Below are 20,929 nucleotides of genomic sequence, written 5' to 3'. Positions count from 1 at the left end.
CAACTAAAAACAATCCAGTTTTCCAGTTCTGGTTAAACACACAGCAAACTAGAAACTTGCTCAGTGTCTTGCTTAGAAAGGGGAAGTAGAAGTCAGCTTTGTACAACTGTCCCTCAGCAAAGCCATAAAAACCAGGGAATGGTGTGTACAAATTGATTTTTTACTGTTGCTTCTCTTATTCAATTCTTCTCTTCAGGTGACAGGGGTGGCACAGTTCATGTAAGCCAAAACAACAATTTCTCTTGTTCAAAGTGGTGGGCAGGTGTAACAACAAAATCATAATCTGACAAAGAAATAACGAAAAATCATTTTATGCACAAAATCACCCATACAGTTGGTGCATGTGTTATTGTCACCTAACAATAACCCACTGTTCGACAGACCATCACCTAGTCTGAATGAACCGCAATTTCTTCCTATGTAACAAGATGTTTTCTGTATTTCTGTACTTTATAGATAATTCCATTTTTTATTGATTCACATTTACAATGTTCAACAGAAACTTTTTAGAAAGACTTTTTTATTTATAAAACACAAAGACCACTCTCCACACAGCATCCATTATGCCTGCACGGGAGTGTGTGGCAAGAGCAAGAGAGAAGCAAAGATGTCCATCTGGGGATGTGTTGTTCTTCAGTCATTCAATCACCAGGTCTCAGAATCACATTGGACAGTCACATTGCACAAAGTTTATATTGGAAATTTGTGCTGTAAAAAGTCTCAAGTGTCACAGCACACAATGTAAGTGGAATTATCTAAGCTAAGAGAGTTAAATTAGGCCTCTGTTTGGTGTATCTATACTAATGTCAAGAATTTTGCAGAGTCTACGCCTAATATTATCTGTGCTGACAGGAAGAGTACATTCATCCCACCTACCAAAGTATTTCTGCTTGTAGCCCATTTCTGTAGATGATTGCCTTTCTCCTGCTAAGACTTAAATCAGCTCATTTTATACAGAAGGCATCCAAGTCACTCAGCAATTTTTTCTGACAGCAGAAATAAATGCTGGAATGGTAGAGAGATGTGGTTTCTGTAACTTTTTTTGTTTCTCAGCACTCTCACCTTTCTCCAGAGGCTCAAAATAGTGCTATCATCAGATTGGAATAAAATACCAGTGCTGCAATCACACACACAGTCACGTTGGTGTTAGCCAAACAGTGAAACATCAGAAGATCAACCAGCCGCAGACAAGTCCTCCACTCCTTTCTTTGTCATTGCTTTTTGGCAGACAGCTCTCCCTGTAGCCCACGAGTGACAGCACTGGGACAAGCACCAAGCTGGAGGAGGAGCAGAGGGATCAGCACTCTCAGCACTGCCACACACCATGCATCTCACAGACACCTACGCCACACAGCCTTAAGGTGCTCCTGGCCACCTGTAACCCCATCCACGCAGGGGTTTCCATTACTGCTACTGCCAGAGCTAATTCAAAGATAGCTGTGCTGAAAAACTGTAGAGGTGCAGGTGGAAAACATCGCTGCAGCTTAGACATTGGGAATTACTGAGCCAGCTGGGATGCTGTCTGTTATTTAATATATATATATATTGTTTTGGGGCTTTTTGTGTAAAATATTCAGTTGCTAATCCAGCAAGCTGTACTTGCCTTCAGCATGATCTAGATTTAGCACACATGCTCCCAACATCCAGCTGAAAAAGGTGTGTGTGACTTTTAGTTACAGTACCATAAAGGAGAAGATTTCATGGTACAGAAGCCATCAGGGTCACACAGGGAATTCTCATTTCTTCTGGAAATGCAGCTGTAAGCCCTCCTGGGATCAGGGCTGACATGTACCATCAGCTGCAACTAAATGCCCTAATTTTTTAAAAAGAAGTTTCTTTCCCAAACATCTTTGGGGACCATGGGCCATGTCAGCTTTATCACGTTTGAAATGGAAATTGATCAATATAATACTAAAACTGCCAAGTCATAATACCACCACTACACTTAACTGCAGCATTTTGGAGTCATTTTAATGAGGACACATAATCTAACACTTTACAATTCAGTTCAGCATGGTGTCCCTGAGGGCTTTACTGGAGGATTGGGTGAAAGGGGACAGGAAAAATGAAGCAATTTTGCTGTACTTTTAATTTCAGATGATTTGCAATATATAACAAGAGCCTTATCAAAGACTCTGCAGCTTGTAGACTAAATGATGCATTAGAATGACCTGTGTACTTCAATTACTGGCTGTCAGTGCACTTGTGATTTTAACCTGCAGCTGTACCCCTGCACCACAACCCAACCAGAACATTCTCCACACAGTATGGTGACAGTTCCACATCTGCTAACTCATTTGCCACTTTCCAAATAGTGAAGAAATTGGGTTTTCCCTTTTTTTCACCTTCTGAATGGCTAAAGTGTGGCAAATTTTGGTTGCTTATTTAAAAAAAAAACCTACACTAGACAGCATTACAACAGGGGTAAAATAGATTGAAGACCTCTGAAAGATGATTCAAAAATGCAAACCAAGTTTTCACTTTAATTGTTTCTAGCAAATAGCGCATGTCTCCTTTAGGATAGTCACTAAGAGAGATCATTTTGGGCACTGATCATTTTTTGCTATCCAGTCTTTTTCCTTGTATCCTATGTACTTAGGAAAAGACTGCTTGTTTGTAGGGTTTAGTTCCTTGTTATGGCCGCAGACTGGGGATAGGATTTGTGATAAGAGATGAGACTTTGTTTAGTCTTTTGAGGTTATAATTTCACTTGAAAGACTTCAGGCAAATTCATGTCTACAAGGGCAAATATTATTGTTGAATCACTGTAAAGGCAATAAAGGCTGTTCTTCTCTCTTTTAATGCTCCACTATGACCATGTCAGACCCCGAACCATTTGGTGTCAACTCTCAGACAGGATGCTAAAAGCTGTAATTACCAAAACATTCACATAGTTTATGTAAGTAACTCTGTGTGATGAAAACATCTGTTTATAAATGCAATAATATACACATAGATCCATTTTCCATGCTGTCTGATGATCTAGCAAACAGCTTCCTGCAGTTTTTTATTTGGTTGAGGTTTTGTGGTTGCTCTTTAACTGGATTTTAGACAAATAAATATGGGATAAGACTAAGTGGATCCCCATTTGTAAAAAAAAAACCAAAAAAACCAAAAAAAAAAACAAAAAAAAAAAAAAAACAAACCAAAAAACAAAGAAGACTGCATAAATAATGTCTATTTTATGTGAAAAATATATTACATATGGAAAATTAATTCAACCAAAAGATGCACTGCATGAACAGAAATTCCATTAAAAAACCCAAACCCTACTTACATAGATGTCAGACTTGGAACTATTCTCTCTATTAACATAGTATCTTTTAACAACAATTTCTCCCAAGCATCAGTAGTTTACCTCCAAACTAATTGTACCAGTCACTTCCTACAGCTATCCATGTATCTTAAGAAACTGACACTACTGCTTGGGTGAGCTGCCTTTTGCTCCCAGTAGATCCAGCTTTTCAAGGTTGCTCTTTTTCTGATGTGTACTGAAGAACATGACCTCAGAAGCTGCAATAACTCAGATACAGCCCAGCCATTTAGTGTATAGAAGAAGGAAAGAGTTACAGTCACTCAGTATCAGGAATCTTTGCTCTCAGGCCATTCTCTAAGGAGTATAGTAAAAGACGACTCCCACATTAAAGAATTACCACAGCTTCATGCCTCCTATCAGCTCTGACCCAGAACATGGGTCATTTCCAACTGGTAAAAAATGATTTGCAGAAGATACAAATATAATAGTCTAATAAAGAACTTGCATGCCCTATTTATGGTGAAAAGAGATGAGAAGAATGACCACTCTACATTTATTTGGATATTTTCAGAAAGACTTGTCTCAGAAATGACCCTCTGTATAGCTCCATGAAAGGAATTAATGTATTATGCTTCTAGAAAAGATCATTAGATGTCAACAAGGAAAAAAGCAATTGAAAAGCCAGTGTTCTGCTCAAGTTCTATCACCCTACACTCAGAAATTTCCAGAGTTGTTCTATTCCAATTTATATATTCCATGTTATCCTTTGACTGACAAGCAAGGCCTGACCTTAAAAAAAGCCGTAACTACAGGCCATGATGAATAGACAGTTTTCTGCGCAAGTGGTGTTGTATGTAAACATTTAGTGTCAAAGAACATGGGCTAAATTAAGAGTTAACTAAAAAACACGATACTGCCTATCCAAAACATTCTGTTCATCTCTCTTGTTTACAACACAAAAATGAAAAATGTCATGATCTCTGCACATACACACACAAAGCCAGAAGTTTCCAAACAGTGTGCACTGTTATTTCTCAGACAGAAGGACAGGAAAGAAACTGCTTCTTCCATTCACTCTTTACTTATTAATCTCCTAATAAACCCCCACAAGGGATAATGCAAAACAACTTAAATAACATACAGCAGTTTATATTCAGTAATTGTAATTCAAAAACTGGATTTTATTTCTGTAAGCTGAACTAAAAAGACATGGCTTTCCACGGTTCCATTTTAGAGAAAAATAAATGAACCAGTTCAAGAGTCATGAAGCTACAGTTCTGATTCCTCTACATATTATACTTTTTATTATTTTATAAACCACTTTTCCTTCTACTATTTTTCATTCAAGTGAATATTCTCCTTTGCTGTGCCACTATAAAGGTATCTAAAGAGATTTTTATGTATATCCACCTATATATGAATATATCTGGGTATCTGTTAAAATGCAACAATATAATTATGCACAGTCCTGCCATATTCACCAGGTATTTGCTTTTGTACCCAAATTTATACAATGTTTTATGCCAATTTGGATTTAGAGAAAACATAATTTGTATTTTAAGTATTGACACGATTCACCTGATTCCTTGGGAGATCCAAGAAATCAAAGAAGGAAAAAAAAGCTGCTAATGAATTTATTTCAAAGTAGGCTCTGAAAATAGGATTTAACAAATAGAATGCCAATATTACATATATTTGAGAAGCTAAGAGAAACAGGAAACAAGGGGGTACAGGAGACTTCTCACAGAGCTTATATTTAGATCTTGAAATGAAGAATATCTTATAAACCACCAGCAGCAGCCTTTTAAATGTCGAGTAGATGCTTTTAGTTGGCCATACCACTAAAATGCTGCAACTGGCTGTTTGTATGTTTAGAAACTTGCATCTGATGTTCTGAAATGAAGAAAGGAGGCTGGGATATGAGGTAACCAGTCTGTCTTCTCCGACTAATGGAACTGGTTTTCCCCTCCTTCTTCATTACATTGGCCAGCATGGAGAAGAGCAGTGTTTAAGACCAGAAGCACAAAGGCAATGCCCCAAACCCACGGTACCTTCACACACACTGAACCAGTCACTCTTCCCCACTGTCACCCACACCACTGCCCGCCTCTATATCAAATGATATGGACCAGAACTCCACAGGGCTCTCAGCAAAGCATGCATCACCTCATCCAACTTCCCAATCCATTTCAGACCTCAGCCAGAATTCCTCCTGTGGAAGTCAGTGGAGAAAGGCCCAGAGAGGAACCAGCCAGGGGCTTGTACCAGTGTTTCTCTTTTATCTGAGTTTACAGCAGCATACACGCCTTCGGATCCTTGCAGTCTCATTGGTCTTCCTCACACTGAACAGCTTCCCATCTTTGTTCATCTTATGGTTTTAGCTTTTGTCCACATTACATTTACTTCACATGCTCAGCAGGCAAGCTCTTAAGTTGGACATCTGTATACAAGAGCTGAAGAGCTCATTTATAAAGAGACAATAAAACTGGAAGGTAGCACACAATGTCTCCCGTCAGGCTGTGAAACAAAGCCAGGTTAAGGGACCTCTGTTTCAGCCTTAAAATCAACTGTAACAGAAGTAAGCCCAGAAGGTGACTAGGAATTCCTGTATTTACTGGAGCTGATTTTCCCCACTAACTAAAGCTTAACATCTCCTCCCCAGCCTTACTACTCCTTTGCACTGATTAGTTTCACACATGAGTGAATTTTATTCTGACACTGCTTGGTTGTCTTGGCTTTATTCACTGCAAGATGAGATAAGTGAATTTAAAAATGCAACAAATTTAGCAAAAAATGCTGAAATATTCACTGTTTAAAACGTGCAAGTTCATGTCTGAACACTGTTGGGAAGCACAGCCTGCAATCTGAATTGTACTTTAAACTTATTTTTCTTGCTAGCTACACATTCAGCCAAAATCCAAACACGCTTTGCATCAATACACAACCTTGATAATCAGGAAACAAGACAAACAAATATTTTAATCTGCAAAAGCTCTTGAACCACAAGTGTATATGGTTGCATGGTTGTAGGTTACAACTAAACAGATGAAAGCAGATCAAAATCCAGATCCAAATATTACCAAGAAATACATATGTGCTTCTAACCTTTGGAAATAAAAAAATCCATTAAACCTGAACATCTAACCTTTTTTTTTTTTTTAAATTTACTTAATCTTTTATCAACCTACTCTTTCAGGCCCAGTCTTTTACCCTCAAACCCAGGGAGAGCTGCAAAAACATAAAAAATTAAAACCAATAGAGATGAACACCTAAACATGGGAATTTACAAAGTACACAGTCACTTAGAAGAATGGCAGAGGAGAAGTCTCCAATTATCCTATACCGTGTACTTGAGAGCTTTCTGTTTTCAGTATAGCTTTCACTGGCTTTCAGAGAGGTGCTCTACACTGCATTTCCTGAAGTGAAAAGACAAACAACCGGCGCACATTCCACCACTCCTTTGTCACGGGTAAGAGACTCGCTCAGCCAGACCCTCCTTGGCACTCCCACCTCGTGATGCAGCACCGTGTCCCCTCACATATGGAGCAGACATTGCTCACCAGACATTGCTCTCCCATAACTCAGAGTGAGACATGGGATTGCACAGCACTGGGACACAAATACACATTCTTCCTACCTTACTGATGAAGAACAAAGGCAGTGTGCTTAACAGACCCGCTCAGCCTGAGAGCAGAAATGGGAAAAACTCACCAGCTCTCAGATCTTGCACTGATAATCTGTCTCTTCAGGGGGACAGAGAGGAGATCTGACAGATGGGCATCCACAAACGGATGACTTGGAGCAAAAAGAGGTAGAACAACCAAGGAGATGGAGAAAATTACACCTTCACTTCGGATTTATTGTTTTTGGCTTTTTCCCTGCTTAATGCATGGTCATGGCTGACTTTTGGTTGCCAGCAGCTGAATCCTGTCCATGTACACAGTCCTCAGCAAACAGAACAGCACAGCATCAAAAGATGCACACTGGCTATTACCTCTGTGCACTAGGCAAGGACTTTTCACTTTGTGTCTCTTATTCCCAGCCTGCTGGTGACGATAAGAAACATTGTATGTTTTTTCACATTTTGAAAGTCAGGAATTTTGAGCTCTTGCATAGAGTTTTTATTGCATTAAAATATCACCAGCCTCTCTGCTGAAGTCAGACAATTCTTCATGGTATTCAAGAAAGCACCTGAGGCAAAGGGCACATAAAGAAATAGGAGTTATTCCATCAAAACATAAGAAAACAATTTTCTTATTCTGAGAATGACCGAACACTGGAAGAGATTGCCCAGAAAGTTGGTGCAGGCTCCATCCCTGGAGATGTATATACTCAAAACCTGACTGGACACAGACCTGAGTAACCTGCTCTAGTTGCCCCTGCTTTGACCAAGCAGGCTGGACTAGACAATCTCCAGAGGTACCTTCCAACTTCAGCTGTTCTGTGATTCTGGGAAAGTCATGAATTTTACATGCTACCCCGGACAAGAACAACAGATACTATGTTGATTTTATATTGCACTCTCTTGGGGTACAATTCCTCTAAACTATTTAATCATCATATAACAAGATGCCATCAACAAGCTACTATCACAAAGGAAGAAAACTGATGCACATAACTTTCATTTTCTTGAATTTCCATTAATCTCTCTCCTATAATATTTTACGTATTAAAACACTTTATTTCATTACCTGTGGATAACCCACACTCATTTTCCTTTCCTCTCAGTCTATGCAAAATCACATCTGAAATGACAAAAAATGTGACCATCTCACTGAAAAGAAAACAAACCCTGCTCAAATATAGCTGGATGAAGATATATTCATGGCTATTGAATCCCTCAGAACTTTTGTCTAAAACACTGCATTTTTATGTCAAAAGCAGGAAGCTGTATTCATCATGTGGGGGGTTAAAACCTATCATGACAGACATACCAGGCTCTTTGCGGATATCTTGAACTTCTCCTGAGCAGATTCAGCTGTATTACAGCACTTCACCAATACTGTTCACCTGGTACACAGTACCTCCCTTCCAAAGGAGTCAAAAACAGAGACTAAGGTTCCCAAGAAGCATCAGCAACACTTTGGTCTCTTGCTCCCAGCCTTTTAGTCCGCAGTCTTCCCTAGTCAATTTAACAGATTTACACTCTGCTATTCGGACTTCCTGTCTATAAAATGACACCAACACACAATTCCAATACAGGGCTCTTCAATCCTCCGAATTACACTTAAATTCTATAGAAATAGCATGTCTTTGGTGAGAGTGACAAAGCAAACTTCACTAAGCTGTGTTTAAAAGGACTCCAAGATAAATGAAACTAATTTTCACTTTAAATTTGATTTTGAAACTGAAATACCATTATTGCTGAAGCTTTTCAAAAAATGCATGCATGCTTTTCTCCTATCTAAACACATTTCATTAGAGAACTATTTCTTCATTCTGTTTACAAAGAGGATTAGAAAGCATTGCATCTTTCACATAAATATAAAACCCTGCAACCCAGCAATTTGAAAATTTGTATTCATCAATTTGTATGTCTCAACCCATGGGAACAGCAAAAATACCTGCAAGAGGAGATGTGGGAAACACAATGCTTTGCAGGTAAGGTAATTGACACTAGATGAGACTTAGATCACTCACATGAAGTTTCAAATTCTTTCTCTGCAGTTTATAGAAGCCAAAACAATTAGGTTTCCAAGTTAGAAGAAAGCATATCCTAGGAAAAATTATTATTATTCCTACAAGGCACAGTGATATTCCTCCTCAAAATACATATATGGACAAACCCATTTAACAACAAATAAGCAAAAAATCTGGCTGCTGACTAAACAGCAAAGACAAAAAGCAAAGGAAAAAAGCAATTACAAAATGATGTGCCAAGTGCACCGAGTTATGTGCTTGCTGTTGCCGATCCACCCCACAGAGCACATTGTGTGCCATTTGCTTTGCTGCAGGTGGGTGAACCCAAGAGCCAGAGGCACAGAAGCCCATGCACAAACATTTTTCTCTCTCTTGAGTTCTCCTTTTTAACCTACATTTTCAATTCTTTCTGCTGTACCAATGCTGTTATCTCTAACAGGGCAATACATGAATCAAAATCAGAAAAGTCACAGTGGGAAGTTTGTCGTAAGCCAGTTATCCACAGTGTATCCCTGCCTTAAGCAAGGCAGGTTAACTAGATAAGCCTTCAGTCTTTCAGAAAAGCAGGATCAAAGCAGGTAACTAATTTGTAATGATAAGCCATTCCTCACCACAAATGGAGATGTAAATTTAAAAAAACACATTTAAAATATATGGGATAATTAATTCACAGTCATTATAAGATGCAACATAAGTGGTTGTTGCATTTACACTCTTCCAGTACTGTAACACAAACATCTAAGGGGAAAGAAACATGATTTTCATTAATGCAGCTCACATCTATTAAGGACAGTTAGTTAAGCCAATAGGCCTTGGTACTGAATTATTAAGAATGTGATTCAAATCAACAGTTATTCAGAAAACAACAATATCAAAAAAGATTTTACTGCAGTGGAAAAAAGCACATGATATGCTTCAGCTGTGTACAATCTGTTCACCTGTACAGTTCAATACCATTCAAACAAAATTACAGCTTGCAAATCAGGTATTACGCCAGGCCTCTGAGAAGAGATTTCTACTAGGAGATTTCTTCTTTTTTCATTAGAATGGCTCAAGGAAGCAAGAGACAGGATTAAGTCAAGCTATGAGTCACTAAGTAATACAGGTATGTGTCTTGCACACAAAAAAAAGTATCTGAAAATAATTTTATATTCAATTAAAAAAAATAAATCCCAAGAAGAAAATTTACCTACTAGAGGTGATCATGAGCCAAATTTTGTGAATACTTTCACAGATGGGAAGACCTATTCATTTGGTTGAAAACACGCATGGGAAGGATAAAGTCAGAAATTACCTAGCTAAGTACAGTTAATAACACTAAAATAACTTGTAAATAATCAATAATTCTGCAAATAAATGAGTACATTGGGACTAAAACCACTTGGTTTCCAGTCGCTCTTACAGGTAAAAAACACAGAAAGTAATTTATGTGAGATTGCAATTCTAGGGATACAGAGTGCATTATGATATCCTGATAATAAATAACATGTTTCTTTACAATGAGATGATTTGAAAAATGGATGAGAATGCATGCCCAGTTTAGGGCAAGGATTTCATATCACAACATCCTACTTATTGTAGCAGAAATGCATCTCAAGTTCAACATACATCCAAGTCTTTGCAGGACCAGCTCAGGTCCCTCCAAAGTAAACTCTGTCTCTGATCATTCTCTTCTTTCCTGAGGGACACAGAAGATCCTGATGTCTCACTTCATTTTTCCCGGTAACTACAGGCAGCAGTTTCATCAGTAGGATCCTTCAAACAGCCCTTAACAAACCCCTCAACAGAGTATTTTTGCTCTTCCCCAGCACCCTTTTCCCTTTCTGTTTGCCCAGAACTACTGGCATATGTCCTGGCTCCTCACAGCCTTCTTTGCATGGCAGTACTCTCACCCCTTCATTCCATCTCAGCTTGGGCATCTGCCCATTTTCCTGCCATTCCAAATTCTTCATACCCAAAATGAAACAAACACCAATAAGTAGTCCTCTCTCACTTGTCCCTGAGAAATAAATCCCTTCTGCCAGATACATGCAACTTCCCCTGTGCTAATTCCTCCAAAACTTGGACAGGGTTTCTACCTGTCAATTATTTCTCTTCAGAGGTGACGGGCTGAAAGTAATGTCACTTCTTAGAGTCAGTAGGTGGATGAAGCTTTTGGCAACTCTCCCAGAAACCCTTTTCATGTTTCTGCAAGATACTGCTGGGGCAAAGTTGCTAATCTACAACTGTGCTGCAAATCTCAGCCCAAGAACATATGTTCTTGTGCTGTCAAGAGAGAGAACTGCAGTGAAAACATTACATAGTGCCAACCACTCACAAAAGATATATGGGTGCTCAAGTCCAATGCACTGAGCAGAAAATTAAGATTGTTCTCATTGCTTTTCTCAAAATGTCTGTGTCATCTATAATCAATGAAACAGTCTGAAACAAAGCACAGCCATCTCTTTGTTATCCGAGTAGCTGAAGAAAACAACCTAACATAAGAAAAGTACTGAGGATTTGTTATAGTTCAAATAACACTAATACACTTGTAAAAATTCATTGTTAGTACTTTGGTAAGAGACTGGAGACAGGGACTTCAAAAATGCACCATTTAGAATAATAATACAAATGAAATTGTAGCTAATGCTGGGAAAGGAAATTCTTAATACCCATTCCTAAGAGAAATAGGATTGGCTACAAAATTTTGACTCACATGAAGAAATCAAGACACTGAAAACAGAAAAAAATCAGTCTGGCATAAATGAACTCAGGATTAGTTCATAAGACACATTGCATAAGCAATTACTTAATTCCAGATGTTTACTGCATCTTATCTATTTAAAATAGTGAACTGCTCTATTCAAATGATCAATATATAGAGTGTGCAAAAAAGATAAAAAATTATCAGTATCTATTGTACTAACTAATGTAACTTTAGTTCTTTCCAATCTTCTTGATTTAATGTTCTCTGGTGGCTTGCTTCCCATCACTACATGAGATCATATGCATTCCTTTCCAGTTTGGTCACCGTGCTCCAATAGACATGAAATATTTTCACAAAAATCAAGAGTAAGTACATGCTGAACAACTAATGGTGCAAGAAGACTGTTGTGAAAGATAGCTGCTGTTCAGTTCTCTCCAATTTCTGCTAACTTCAGACATTCAAAGAAATCTGATTATGCTATGCATAGCCCCTCATATCTATGCTTGTGTAGTAATGAATTGTCATCTCATTACAATTTCACAGAAATTAACTGAAAATGTTAATACTTCAAATGGATTAGATTATCATTTTTCCTCTCTGAATCAGATTAGTATAAAGCACATTTTTACAAAACAGCACACACTTCTGTGCCACACCAGTACAAGTGACAGAAAACATACTATTACCTGCCTGAAATCCTGATCAAGCAGAAACCTAACGATACCAGCTTAAACTGACACCTCTGCATGAACAGTCACCTCAACACCTATGAGCACTGAGCTTTTACAGATGCTTTAGAAATGACCAAAGGCCCACTGAAAATAGTTTGGTTCATTAGCAGTGTATAAAGACTTCTTTATTTGGGGTGTGTGAATCCCGACTGCTGAGACTTAGTTTGCATTTATACTACACAGAATTAATAGGAATGAAGGGGAAAAAAAGAAAAGCTATAATAAGCTGCATATTTTCCAAGAGGACTTTGTGCTGTGTAGTCAGAATGGCAAGCAAAAGTGCAACATTATTTTAAAATTAATCATTTCTATTAGAAAATATACTTTTTTTCCTTTTGAGTTTGTCTGCAAGTTACCTTCACAATTATGGGCAATGTTGGGATCTGTACAAAAGGGCATGGTTCTTCCAATTTTTTCAATATTGCACTGAGAAGAGAGCTTCTTGCTGACTTCTCTAGCAAATAATGCAATTCATGGAGTGATACTGGAATCATATTGAAAAAAGGAAAAAATACTCATTCTACATTTCAGTGTTTCATTTTTAAGACTGTTATCAAGGAGAGAAATCATTTGCAATTTTTGTTTTGTATTACTTGACTAGAGCCTCAGAAAGTACAAATTAGCCATGCTGTGTTAGCAAGACAAACCAGACCAGCTGTGGGCATGCAGATTATTCATTGACATTACAGGGATCAGTAAAACTTATTATATACATGGCCTATTAGCATTAAGAAAAAGTTGAAAAATAAAAACTTTGCAGAATAATGAGTAATCAGAGGTTCAACTACAGCTAATGGCAAAAATCAAGTTTTTAGAGTCCCTGCTGTGGGCATCACGGAGACTCTGTGAAGGGCAGGACACATGTGACTCAAACACTTCTCTGCTGCTGATGGGGTTTGGTGAACAAGGTCAGAAAACACAAGTTTAAACCAGGAGCAGATGAGAGAAAGAGAAAACAATTCAAATTTCATGCACATTTGTCATTTATTTAATAAAGAGGGAGAAAGAAATATACCTTTCTTTCATGAGCACTGGGCACACCAGGGGTGTTCTGCTTGAGGAAGCCTGCAGTTGTGGACCACCTGGTAGGGTTTTTCCGTGAAGGCTCTTCTGAAGAAAAATTTGTGTCACTCACAGAGGTTGAGAGGCCAATCAGTGCAGGGTCACTACTACGTCGGACATGGAGAGGCATATCTGAAGAATAAAACAGACAGTAAATAAACATTGACTAGATTTAACATGTTTTTGACAAAGGAAAAATATTTTTTTAAGCTCTGGAAGGGTGGCTGCGACTGAATGTGGTTTCACAGAGTAAGGAGTTATTGACCTTAGCATAGTTCCTCAAGGACAAGGTCTGTTCCCTCCAAACCACAGCCTTGCTGCTTGGCCGCACAAGGAGAAAATGAAGGGAAAACCAAACTCTTTGAACCTAGCACAGCTCAGTGGCTTTCCAAGTACAAACACAGCATCCTTCCTATCTGTTGGATGTCATGCAAAATAAAAAGATGCAACATAAACTTGAACAACCAGGTGACATACAGGTATTTTAAAGAGCAAGTAGCCAAAGCCCAGTGACACAGTAAGGGGTGGAACTAGGACGATGTGTCCCCCACCCCACTGCCCGGGCTGCAGCCTGGGCACTGCTAGCACAACTGCTGCCAAGAAGCTGCAGGCCAGCCAAGGCAGCCTCCTCGCCTTCTGAAATATACTCTGCATTTCTTTCTCACGACTTATGGAAGAGACTGTGTTCTACTCTGCATTCTTCCTTTGCCTCTTCCTGACAGCTCAAACAAGACCTGTGCTGATTTACCCTGATTCCCTTAGCCTTCCAGCTGGCATGACTGACAGGAGAAAAGTATTTCATTAGTAAAAAATGATGCAGCAGGCAGGTAGACTGATTGGAAAGGTTTTCTTAATATATGTAGAGGTCACACCCATTCTGGAAACTTTGATGGCACATTAAAGTTAGTTTCTTTTGAAATACAACTTAATTTTTTCCAATTTCATTTATTATCCTGCAACAAATACCCACACATCTATCCTCTCCTTGCCCAAACAGAAGTTTCACTGCCTGAATTTGTGACCTCTCAGTACTCTCCCACTCAGCATCAGAACAGAAAGGGCTGTGATTTATCAGTTTTATTTCTCTTTACTGCTGCACTGGGAACTCTGAATGCAAAGTGCAAAGGAAAAAGGTGAAAGCAATGGCACATAAGCAGTTGAGTCAGTGGGAAAGGCACACTGGGCCACAGCTGAGAATAAAAACCAGGACTAGGTTTTAATGCTTTAATGAAACAGTTCCCAAGGAAACTGAGGGTGCACGTCTGGCAATACTAACAGGAATACACAGTGACAGGAGTTGTTTGTTAAATGACTTGTCTCAATCTTGACAATTGCTTCATGTTAATGTTACATTTAATAATATTAAAGAATCTTATTTTGCAGGGCATTATGAACACACTGAGAAATACAGTAAGTCATGCCACACAATGAAAATATGGGAGTTTTTTTAATCCACTAGGGCTCCTGCTGCTGAGATATAAATAAGTGTTACATGACCAAACACCAAAACAGTCAATCTATTTCATGTTCATTTTGGTAAACAAGAATAACAAAGAATTAATATTTTCTTCCCCACAACTGTTATACTATTTCTCTTTCCTTTCAATTTCTTTTTTTAAAATTTTCATAACAAAAGGTAATTTCCAACAAGTAAAATGCTTTCTTTTATAAATATGTATAAACATATTTATACACATACACATAACTGTATAATGGAACTAGAATTAATTAAAGGAGTATTTCATGAAAGATCACTAATTATGCAGGAAAGTCTTAATGGTCAGAGTTAAGTCTCCTAAACATTTGATTTCTCAGTATATACTCATAGACTGTAATAGAGGGTTTTTCTTTGACTGTCTTGTTTTCAACTGCTTCAGGTTTCATGAAGCAGCTGAAGGCAAAGCATCTCCTTTCCCCCTTGACAGCAAACACACGAACAGTGCCCTATGAAACCACAGGAGATCTCTGAACAAAGGTGGCTCAGCTGCAGCCCCAGCCAGCGCCCCAGCACGCAGGATGAAGTGACCCCTTCCCAGCAGTGCCTGTGCTGCTGGCACAGCCCCGAACACACACTCTCCATTATTAGATCAGCCTGAGCCAAAAAGGGGCTCTGTAGTATGTAGTGCCACTTAAGAAAAATACCAATCTATATTTGCTCCAAGCAGCAGCCCGTGCATATTATCATGTTTGCCTCCGCTACCCACCCCACAACAGAGAATTACAATTTTCAAACATGAGTTCATTTGCTCCTTATGCTTGTATGTCTATATATAAGCAAGGTGATAGCAAAATGTTCTTGTATTTTTACACTTCTTCAAATTGCTTGACAAAACAAAAGTTCAGATGGGTGAACTTCTGTAAGAAGAGAAGCCAAATTGCCAACAAAGAAAGAAAGGATGAAACTGGAAATCTAGCCAGCGTTTCTGGAGGGGAGCAAGACATTATCTCTGCCTTGGCTTTTGCTTTGTAGTGAAAACCTGACAGTTTGCACAATGGTGAGCAGAGACTCTTCAAAATTCAGGTAGTCAAGTGTGCAATGGAACTCCCAAATACTAATATGCTCCAGAGAAAACACTAACAGGAAAAACTTTTTTACAAAATCTACTCACAGATGAGCCACCTTTAATATGATCAGTTTCATTTTAGTAAGGTTAGCTATTGAGGTATTTTTAGATGTTACTGAACATTTCATCAGATCTTAAAAAAAAGGGTATTCTGTCAATACTGTCCATATAAAGATACAAATGATCTACTCTAGTCTCTTCCTATGAAAAGGTTCCATACGTAAAGAAAAGTGATTTGTTTTACTAAGCAAATTTCACAATAAAGTGAATTATAGAAAAAAATTTGTGTGTGTTGCATCTGCGTATTTCCCAGTTTAACAAGAAATTTAAACATATGGCATTATTTTTTTTATTACTGGGATGGGACAGGCACACAGAGTTGGCTCTGATGCATGCTGCTTGGCAATGGTCAACAGGTCTTAATCCAAGAACTAAATCTTGTTCACACTATGTTAACCACAAGATTTAAACATAATGTCCTGCATTCTCTTCAATTCTGTTCTGAGAGACCATTCTAACTTGGGTTTGATACTCTCTATTAAAACAACAACATAAAGAAATATATTGAACAGATTTTTTTTTTTTAACCAATATATTGTTGGTTACAATCCTCTAGTTTACAGAATTTGAATAGAATTTATAGATTTGAAGAGGATATACTTTGAAATATTAAAAGGAAAATCAAAGGAAAGGAACTTAATAATTAAACCACAAGATGAAGTACGCATGGGACCGATGCAATGTCACTGATTCCAGGATGATGGCTGATACTGTTTGAAGTCTGTGGTTTCTTTGAAGAGTGGATAAAACAGCAATGAAGTCTAATCACAAGGCTTCAAATTCTCTGTGGCACTAATGCACTGTAAATATTGATTTGCTTCTGCAGCGAAGGTGCCTTTTAAATAAGCACTTGAAACGGTAAATCTAATAATGAATTACAGGAAGTTTTAAAAGTCTAAGGAATAAAGAAAAATTAAATTAAAAATCCTGAAAGTTACCACTAACTCAGTTCTTGAGCCACATTCAAGGACTTGAAGTATTCAACCCAGAGTCAACTTCAGAAAGAATTATGTGGACAGAGAATCCCATTAAGTTATGTATACAGCCAGAATTCTGCTAGAAAATGGTTATTTGTAGGATATATCCAAGCTGTATAACAAAATGCTTGCATTCATAATCATGAAATTCTGACTGGAAGTCTCATTTTATTAAAAGCAACAGCGGTTTCACTATAAATTATAAAAACAGCCAATACACATTTTATAACCATCTTTAAAAGTTAAGAGAACAGAGTTGTACCTTCCCTTCCTGCCAGCAATTCCATTTTTATTTTAAAAGGGTCATCACCTTCTCTGATTTTCAAATATGCTCACGAGCAAAAGCATTTGAGGATCTGGCAAACTTCATCCATAAAGCTGAGTATGTTGTCCTGTGTGCAGGCACTCAGCACAGTGGATGGTGGTCCCCCAGAACAGAGCTAATATATACCTTCCCAAACCAATTTCCTTTTGGATGCCAGCTTGGAGGGCATGACTAGAAAAATACATACTTATATTTATATAGCATGCCCAAGATAATTTTACTCTGTGAAGGTTTCAACTGATGCTTCAGCTCCCCAGTGCCACTGCACTTTGTGCAATTTGGTGTGCAGTGGATTTAAGGCACAGAAATGAAAAAAATGATCTTAGAGTCATTTCTGGCCATCTCACACAGACCATCAGGCTCATGACAGGTGAGTAGACCAGAAGAGGACTTTTTTTTTCTCTCCGCTCTAGAGATGTCTCTGGGAAAATGATGAATCAGTAAAATCAAACTCTCTGTGGGAAAGAGTAGCTTTTAACAAAAGAGCTGCTCAGGTTAGACAGAGCTCCTGAAAGTGATCCCATAGATATGTATGTATATCAGGGTGCACGGTATACACAAGACACACATAGGTCCTGTGTCAGCATCAAAAAACCAGTCTGGGGATAGGAGATAGAAACTGAACAGCTTTGCTGTCTCCAGGGCCCATCCAGCTCATCATTCTGCTCAAATCCTCATCTGGAGCCCAAGAGAAAGGATGAATCAGGGTCATCCTCAGGCTGAGGAAAGCAGGACTGCTTCTTCCAGCTTGAAGTACTTGAAATCACAAGTTAAGGCTTTGTCTATATTTAACTGAAATATCTCTTAAAAAAAATTTAGATTAGCCTTGAGTTTCACACTCCAGCACAGCTCCTGGAGTTCTGGTTCCAATTTCAGTAGGTTCAGTTCATCTCCTTGTTCCACTCAGCTGGACATAGCAAGAGCCAAACATCCCTTATGACATTCAAAAGCTCAAATCCCCATACCAGTTCAACTTTCATATTTGCAAACCTCTGAGAGGTGATGATAACTTCCAAAGACCACCGAGGCTGTTGTAGAATTGACTACGGATAGAAGAAAAACACTTGGAGACAAAAACCAGCTGATTATGAACTTATCTACAAACTGCTCTAAACCCTAGCAGCAGCTAACATAATGCAGAACTTCTCTACAAGATTAACAAAACACTGCAAATCAAATGTAGACATCTTGAATTAGAAATGGAAAGACAAAAAAAAATAAAAAAAGCCCTTAAGCCATTCCAAGAGGTGAAGAACCACTGCTGGGACAAAGGCACTACCCGTCCTGAAGAAGAAAACAGGCACACTGTAGGGAGAGGACAGCTGGGAAGGACACAAAACAAGAGCACCACAAAGCTACCACCAGTTGCAGATCTTTTTAGAAACATACTTTTGAATGCCACATTAAAGCAGGAGGAAATACATATATATTATATATGTATATATTTATACACACACCACCAACTCTCTCCTCATGGCTCAGAGCAGTATTTTTCTCTCTCCTAGAATCCATTCCACTTTTAAGTAATGATTATTTTAAAATAATTTGCAGCATTTCCAAATGGCAAAATCTCCACAATTTGTTTATTTGTGTTATTCTCCCCAAGTTTATCCTTCTGTCACTAGTTACCTCCCCGTCCCTAAAAAAACCCTCTTTTCATATGTCACATACATCTCAATTCTCCCCTAAACAATGCTACACAGCACACAGCCTTTGCCTCTTTCATTTCTCTATTACTGTTCATTTCTGTAAGTATTATTCCAGTCTTAACTTGTTCAGAAGGCACCCAGAATAGTGAATTTCTTTTATGAAATACCCTCAGTGCTGTTTAAATCCTCCCTGTCATTTTTTGAACTTTGATGCTAATATACAGTCAACAGTAATCACATTTGGGTACTTTATTGTCATGGTATCAACCCAGAACATCCACAGAAATCCTAAAACTTTTTCTGTAGTCTCACTCCAGCATCTGTCTTGATAATTGAAGTATAAGTTCAGTTTAGATCAATGTTCTCATACATTATCTTCTATTTATTAAGGCTGAATCAAACTGTATACAGTTGTGTAGTACATCTCTGTTGGGGTATATATCTTTCCTTTGTTCATGCTATTCTATTTTCCCAGTCTATCAACATCTGGAAATTTAATTAACATACTCTTTACAGTACTGACTCTCTCGGATTTAAAGATGTTAAATAAACCAAAAGTGACAGGAGGCCTCATGAAACCCTATTGGACAACAATCTCTAGACTAAGATTCCCTTCAGTTTTTAAGATTTCTGTGCTGACTTTTAATCCATACTGAAGTGTTTACGGTCACATTTCAAGTCACTTAAATTTCTATCAAATGCTTCTACATTTGCAAATATTACATGAATTACACAGAATTTACCTGCAAATGCCAAGTATTTTGTATTCATGGCTTCCCCTTTCAGAATTACAAGAAAGGTGACATAGTTTAGATAATTAGCATTTCTCTACTTGAAAATATGTTTGTGCTTAAAAAGATCAGCTTCTGAAACTAATTTTTCTACATTCAGAACTCTTGGTTAAATAAAAAGACTTCCACTGCTCATACAGAGAAAAAAATCATTGTTTTACACAATTCCAGATATTTATAACTACTTCATGTACAAACCAACTGTTTTCAGTTGTTGTTCTAGCAATTCACTGTCAAACAACAGCTTATGTACTTCTCACAGACAGATTTTCAATGTTATCAAATATTGTGTTTTCTTGTATCTTTAGTTTTAAAATGGCACATTTATAAGCATTTGCACATGAAATCATGATAAGTCACCATTGGCCTGTTTTCTTCCCACCACTGCCCCGTGCAGTTGGAGCTCTGGCAGGCAGCCACACCAGGAGCAGGGCAGAGGCTGGGCCACAGCACTAAAAATGCACAGCGTGGTCTGGAAGATGGCAGATTAAAGCAGCAGGCTGTGTCCCCAGCCATCACATAAATGTAGAGAAAAGACACTTGGCTGTGTAAAACACATGAACAGAAGCCCAATGCATGCTAGCACACCTTTAAGAAACATAGGACATTATGTTAGCATGCCTATCATCAAAAATTACTCATAGAACAGTAAGATGATTTCTGGAAGAATGGACAGCAGAGAAAAGAATGCAAGCAAGCCACCAAACAAAACTGTATTACAAAGCAGAAGAAAGAAGAAAAGTCTTTACTTTCCTAGTAAAATTTTCAGTTTCTTTTAATAGAACCTAAGTTTTCCCTGCCATGACTGCTCAATGACTTTGAAATTCAGAAATAAAAAACAACCTGCTACAGCCACATTTTAATAATGATGTAATGTTAAATCCTTATCTTGAAAGGCCTTTAAAATAACAATCTTCCTTCTCTTTCTCTAATATTCTTTCTTCTTACTTTTGAATACTAAGATCCAGGAAGAAAACGATGATTGCACCCTGAAACTCAATTTACTCAGACACTGACTTTTAAAGCTAATTAGAGAAAGATCTTTAAAACTGAAATTAAAATTTAATTACCTACACCCTCTCTGTCTCTTTTCTCTGGGCTCTTTTCTAAAATGCAAATATCTTTGCATGCCAAAAGAAAAGACAAAAATGTCAGATTTTACAAATGTTCTACTCGGATCTGTCAAAA

The 20,929-nt window shown here is 38.0% G+C and overlaps 1 protein-coding gene across 23 annotated transcripts in view; it reads right to left on the bottom strand.

The window, feature by feature from the left end:
• Positions 1-20,929, bottom strand: part of PARD3 (par-3 family cell polarity regulator) — a 450,644-nt gene that overhangs the window by 258,309 nt on the left and 171,406 nt on the right. For all 23 annotated transcript variants that reach the window (XM_048292146.1, XM_048292221.1, XM_048292304.1 and 20 more), the window contains one exon: positions 13,329-13,507. In XM_048292146.1, coding sequence (XP_048148103.1) covers positions 13,329-13,507 — 179 coding nt within the window. The remainder of the gene's footprint in view (positions 1-13,328; positions 13,508-20,929) is intronic.

The sequence above is a fragment of the Corvus hawaiiensis genome, chromosome 1 (assembly GCF_020740725.1).
Source record: "Corvus hawaiiensis isolate bCorHaw1 chromosome 1, bCorHaw1.pri.cur, whole genome shotgun sequence".
Lineage (NCBI taxonomy): Eukaryota > Metazoa > Chordata > Aves > Passeriformes > Corvidae > Corvus > Corvus hawaiiensis.
The sequence above is the reverse complement of the archived record's forward strand: the minus strand, read 5'-3'. Positions and strand labels throughout refer to the sequence as shown.